Genomic DNA, 6,312 nt, shown 5'->3' with positions numbered 1-6,312 from the left:
TCCGCCCCGCGCCGCAGCCGGGCCCGGGCGCAGCGCTGCGGAGGGCGAGGGCCGCCCGGAGTCCGGCCAGGGCCGGCGCGGCGATGATGAACAGGTTCCGAAAGTGGCTCTACAAACCCAAGGTGAGCGGCCCCGCTCGGGCCGGATGCCCCCCACGCCGCGGCCTCTCCCCTCCCCAGGACCGCCCGTCCGCCCTACGAGACGGACCCCCTTTTCCTGTCCGTGGCCGGCCTCTTCCCCCACCGCCGACATACTTCCCTCCACTCCGCGACTTGGACAGACCTTCATCGCCCTGTCCCTGGGCCGGGTCCGAACGTCCCTCCCCGCTTCCTAAGCCCAGGTCCAGGACTGACCCTCCTGCTCCTCCTCTCGGGCCGGGGAGCACTTTCCCTCCCCCTTTATCCAGGGCCACAACGGGCCCCTCTCCCTCCTCATCCCGGTCCTGGACGGGCCCTCCTATACTTCGTGGTCCCCAGCCCGCGGGCCTGGAGCAGACCCCCTACTACTTATCCGTCTCCCCTCCCGGAACCAGGGATGCCCCCTCATTCCCCTCCTGCCCCACCCCATTGTCCTGGGCCGGGAATGGACCTTCCTCGGCACTCCAGAACAGACCCTCTCCCCTCTTCCCCAGGTTCTGAGAGAAGCCACATTTCCCAATCCCTGGGTCCAGGGCAGACCCGTCCTTCCGAGTCCAGAGAGGATCCTGATGGCGCTGCCAACGGCCTCCCTTGCTGAACCAGGACTGACCCACACCTCGGCCCAGTTGGCGTCCCCTCCCTTGTCCCCATCCTTGTCCCTTCCCCACCCGCGTCCTCTGGAATCCGGGACAGGTCCTCCGCCCGGCCCTTGGGACGAGCGCTCCTGTGGCCAGCAGCCTTGGCGGGGCTGGAGGTGCGGCTCCCCAACCGGCGCCTGCTGCCCTCCTAGTGCCATGGGGTCGGGGTCCGGGCGGCGCGCTCCGTGCCTCCGCGGCTGCGCCAGTCGCACTGCAGGCGCTGCGTCCCCGCCGCCCGCTTGGGGCTCGTGTCCGCTGCAGCCGGAGCAGGGCTGGGCGCGCTCGGCGCGGGGTAGAGGCGCGGCGGTGCTCGGGATCCCGGCGCAGGGTCTAGGGCGCATCTGGGCGTCCGAGGGTGGCACCCTGGGGCCGGCGCAGCGGGGAGGCCCTGGCCCTGAGATCTTGGGAGAGGGCACGGCTCGGGTGGGGTCACCGCGGCGACCAAGGGCGGGAGTGGGGCCAGCGCTGCGTCCGGGCAGCTCGGACATCCAAGGCCACTGCGTTGCCGACCCACCCCTCCTCCCTCCGCTGGCCACCTTTCTCCGTCCAGCGTCCCATGCCGCCGCCTCCACCGTGGGTGAGCTGTCACGGCGGAGATTTCCTGAAATCCATGCCTCGCGTGCGCCCATTCCAGGAAGGCGGGAGGTGGGTTTGGAAGATCGGCATGGAGGTTTGAGGGCGAACTCAGGGCCCGGAAGGGCGCGTGCCTCACGCCTTTGAGGTCGGGGAATTCTATTTGTCGTTGCAGGAGTGTTGGGTTGAGGGCTTACGGTACATGGGGCGCCCCTTGCTCGGCCTTGGCCTGACTGGGAGGGGATTCAGGGTTCCTGTGGCGGCACTCCCTTCTCCCAACCTCCCTGTCCCTAGCAGTGACTTCTTAAGGGTTCGTCCAGAGCCTTGCGCTTCCTGGCGCTGGGTGTGGTTTGGGGCCGAGCCGTCTGCGCCCAGCCTCTCCTCCTGCGGCGCCTCCGAGCCCCTCTCGGTCCTGCCTGCTGCCCCCATGCGCCTCTGCCGGGGGAGGGTGGTGGCCTCTGGATAGCGGTATGAGTGGTGTTTGGTTCCAGTGACTTTCCTCACCAGTTACGGAAAACCAAGTCGGCTTGCAAAACGGCGTTTTGTGGGCGTGCAGCAGCATTATTTTCTGTGACACATGGCGGGAGGCAGCTGGAGAAAGGTGTCTCAGGTCTTAAAGTAACATTCTGGTGTCGCTGAAAGCACTTGCTGGGACACTAGGGGATGCCCCTCCGGACGTGGGGCCGCATTTGGGGGGTCACCCTTCTAATTGTGTTGAAAAGGAAGGAAAAATAATTGTAGACTCTGTTTCATAAGTAACTGAGTAATTTCAGAATGGCCTTGTCTGTTTTCGTTTAGGGAAGACACTTTAAAGGTAGAACATGATACTTGACGTTGTCCCAAGAATTAGGAATTGTGTTTCTAACTTTTCGTCTCCAGCAGGCAGCTGCCTTTCCAGGCAGGGGGCAGGCACTGAGAGGGCACCGCCAGTGAATCAGCTGATCCCAGGAGTCAGCCTCTGGAGCTTCTGTGCCTCTGGAGAAGGGAGGGAACAGGATTCGTGCGAACCTCTCCTTTTTCTCATTGTCTTCTCCCGGCATGCTGTCTGGTACTAGCTCCAGAGCTCTGACTTGAGACCTATCTCCATCTCAGATCTGTCTCTGGCCATGGCATTTTCTGGGAGCTGGTGCCCTGTGGGCAGTCTGAACTTGGGCTGTCTCTTATTTGAGATCTGTCTTTGGAGTTAAATATCTTGATTGTTTGAAGGGTTGGAGTATGTTATGTCATTCCAGAGCTTTTCATTTTTCAAACCAAAGCTCAGATTCTTGTCTTGGATTATGAATTGAATTTTATGCTTCTCCTTCTTGTCTAATTTAACACATTTTGGCACAAATAAGCACAAAGTCAGTCCTGGGAAGATTCTGGGCCTGGACGAGTTGAAGTGTTAAACATTAACTGTGGGAGGATGCGTCTGGGGGAGACTGTTGCCTGCAGTTAGGAATTTTTTTTCCCACTTTATTTAGATAGATGTACAATTCAAACTGAATTTTTAATTGAATTTCTGCTTTGGTTTAAAACTGCACAGTGATCTTCTTTTTATAAATTTTTAAGTGTGTGTGTGTGTGTGTGTGTGTGTGTGTGTGTTTGTAGAGACAGGGTCTCACTATGTTGCCCAGGCTGGACTCAAATTCCTGGCCTCAAGCAATCCTCCTGCCTCAGCCTCCCAAAGCGCTGGGATTACAAGTGTGAGCCACTGTGCCTGGCCAACACTGAGCTTCTTGTTCATTACAATATGGTGGAAAATATTCTGAAATGAAAATATTATTCACCGTTCTTATAGTTTTAAAAAGCAGTTGGAAATGCTTAAAAATATTCCTGTGTGACATAAATTTCGATATCTGAATAAAAATTAGCTACTACATTAGCTACCTAAGTTGAGTAAAAGAATGCCTGATGAATAATACAAAAGTTTAACATTAAAATGACATTTGCAAATTATATTTCTATTCACTTTCTTAATCAGTCTTTTAAACACCAATATGATTTTTCTTGGTATTAAGTGGTCAGATCTTTTAAGTATCATCCTGACTTTGAACACTACCTGGAAGAGACGTGCAGGAAAACCTGTCAGCTTGTCCTGCTTTGTTGATGTTGGTGAAATACTTTCTTGCTTTTCTTTAAAGTCTTTTCAAGAGAGTTTATGCTTTAGAAAGGCGAACCATTTTGGCATGGCTGGTGTCTTCATTTGAAACAAAAGTGTCAGTGCTGTGTTTCTTGCTTGGTTATGACTTTCTATTGATTGACCTGGCTGGAGGTTCCTGGTCACTAGGAGGTGAGAACTCCCGGCAAGGGGGAAAGGGACCTGGACACTTACCTGGACCTGGGCAAGATTTCCTGGCCATCACCAAAGAGCGTATTAATAATCACCCAGGATGAATTTGTGTTTCTCATCTTTGAGGAGGAATTGACCCTCAGTGGGTTATGCTGGCCAGGTGGATGGGGTCGTTCCTGTGTGGCTGGTTACCATGCTCAACCTTGCACTCCGAGAAGAGCTCGCTTGTCTGCACCCCCAGACCGTTTTCAGAGTGGGGGCTATTAACCTTTCTTGTCCCCCTGCTTTGTAGAACATTCCTTATAAATCTGCCTTACTGAGTGATGTGTATTCGGTGACTTCCTGTAAACATTCCAGGCCCAGATTAGCAATGACATGGCCTTTGCCAAGAAAAGCCTGAGTGACTTGCTGGGTGTGTGTGCTTTATAAAAGAAGAACCCTTTGGGTTTGGTAAAATCCACCTGGGGGCCAACCCCACTGGCATGTTTTGTGGGAACCTGCTAGGACTGAGCAGTACTGAGCATAGGACCTCCTGCCCTTCGGCTCTTGTGTTAACCCCGCCTCAGTCACCTGAGGATTTCCAGGGTTCCAGCCCACTTGGTCATGGGCCCTTGAAGAGAGCTGCCCATTGGTGGCTAGCACTCTGTACCTTGGCTACCTGGCTGAGAGGGGCGGCACCCTGGAAACGAAGTGGCAGATGGGGGCGGGCCCCAGAGTTGGGGGTGGGGCAAGGTCTGGATATATCTGTTTGGTCCCGATGTGCAGAGATGAGGCGCAGCCCAGTCCTCCTTTCAGGGCTCCCCACTGGTGGCTGAGGGTGAGGGATGATGACAGAGACCCCCCAGAACCACACAGCTGGGGCTTGGAATGCTGTGGGAGGGGTCTTGATGGAGACTGGGGCCTGGCACGAGTGGGACCTATGAGAGGGCAGTCACCAGCATGTGCCTCGACTTCCCTGCTTTGCGTCACCTGGGAAATGAATTGCTGTCCCTACAGCACTATGTCCGTGCCCCATGCCAAGCACAGACCCCTGTTCCAGGGGCTTGGGATTTGAGTGATAACTTCTAGCTAGGCTACTGATGAATTAGTTTTCAGCTGATAAACTCCAAGTGCCCAGCTGTGGCAGGGGGTTGTCCTTGGTCTGGCACGTTTCTCTCTGAGATGAGCTGCTGGAAAGTCAGTGTTCCGGATGCTGCACAGGCTGAGCCCGGCGGTGCTCCCTCTCCTGGCGGGCGCCTGGCACGGAGGGGGCTCGGGAAGTCCTGGGAGGATGCTTGGCAGCGCTGAGTCAGAGTAGGCGTGGCTGGCCCTGCACACCAGTCTCTCTCTGTTGCATGGGGTTCTCTGAATTCAGAAGGCTCTGGGACTCCCCCGGCTCTGCATCCAGGTCATGCCACCCCTCCCAGAGAACCTTCCTTTCCACATCAGCACTCAGGCTGTGGTCAGCAGGAGTGCAGTGCGGACGCCTGAGAGTCCATCTGCTCTTAAAGTGGCTTTGTAGAACCCGCTCCCTGGCCTCCTAGGAAGTGACTCTCAGCGGGCAGCTTACATCTCATTTCCTGCGCTTTGCTGAGGTTTCTGTTTGTGGTCGGGGGAGTGTGGGACCTCACATGCCTTGCCCGGTGCCAGCGGCATTTGCAGGGCAATTAAGAGCCTGGGCTGCAGACAGAGGGCGAGCATCACTCGTTGTGCCGACCCTGTCATCACTCAGGGCTCTCCTTCCCTGGCAGGGCAGGGCAGGGCAGGGTACTTACTGGAAACATCTGGTATGGTTTCTGTTAAATGGGCGAGTCGGAGGCAGGGAGTCAAGAGCTTCACATAATTGATATTTGGACTCAGCAGGCAGGGCAGATGGGGGAGGGAAGCAGGGCCCAGTGTCCGGCCCCACAGGCTGAGTGTTTTTAGGTCATTTTATTCGACCTTAAGAGGAGAGATGGGTAATTTAAGGAGGCTTCAGTGGCCGGTTTCAGCCACCAAGAATTCCCAAAATACCGGGTGTGCTTGCTCTCAATGTGTTCAAGTGCACATCTGAGAGCTGGTAAGTGACGGCCAGGGTGTGGTTTTGTTTGAGTTGACAGCCTTGTGCAGCTACAGGGTGTGCTGGGTGCAAAGGCAAATAATGGTGAGCTGATTCCAGTTCAAAGAAAAATAAATGCTGAGAAGCCTGTGGGTTTCAGTGCTTCCCCAGTGTTTTCTTGTCTTCAGTGGTTGCTGGCCATGTGTGCTCCAGGGCCTGGCTGGGGATTCCTGTCCCTCCCACACCTGTGCCTCAGTTTCCCTAGCGTCAGGTGGGCATGCTGAGACCTGCCTTGTGGAATTGTTGGGAGCATGTGAGGAGACCATCTCTGCCCAAGACTCACAGGAACAGTTCAACCAATGACCCCAGTCAATACTGGGAGAACCGGCTGGGCGCGGTGGCTCAAGCCTGTAATCCCAGCACTTTGGGAGGCCGAGATGGGCGGATCACGAGGTCAGGAGATCGAGACCATCTTGGCTAATACGGTGAAACCCCGTCTCTACTAAAAAATACAAAAAACTAGCCGGGCGAGGTGGCGGGCGCCTGTAGTCCCAGCTACTTGGGAGGCTGAGGCAGGAGAATGGCGTAAACCCAGGGGGCGGAGCTTGCAGTGAGCTGAGATCCGGCCACTGCACTCCAGCCTGGGCGACAGAGCGAGACTCCATCTCAAAAAAA

At 55.8% G+C, this 6,312-nt stretch overlaps 1 protein-coding gene across 2 annotated transcripts in view; it reads left to right on the top strand.

Annotated features, from left to right (window-relative positions):
- The first annotated feature begins 6 nt into the window (after positions 1-6).
- ZFYVE28 (zinc finger FYVE-type containing 28) overlaps positions 7-6,312 on the top strand; it is a 153,380-nt gene continuing 147,074 nt past the window's right edge. For both annotated transcript variants that reach the window (XM_017876242.1, XM_017876241.1), the window contains exon 1: positions 7-122. In XM_017876242.1, the coding sequence (XP_017731731.1) occupies positions 84-122 (39 nt within the window). In that variant the 5' untranslated portion in view covers positions 7-83. The remainder of the gene's footprint in view (positions 123-6,312) is intronic.

This window comes from Rhinopithecus bieti, unplaced genomic scaffold (assembly GCF_001698545.2).
Source record: "Rhinopithecus bieti isolate Rb0 unplaced genomic scaffold, ASM169854v2 scaffold_9581, whole genome shotgun sequence".
Taxonomy (NCBI): Eukaryota; Metazoa; Chordata; class Mammalia; order Primates; family Cercopithecidae; genus Rhinopithecus; species Rhinopithecus bieti.
Note: the sequence above shows the minus strand (reverse complement) of the source record. Positions and strands in the feature narration are given on the sequence as shown.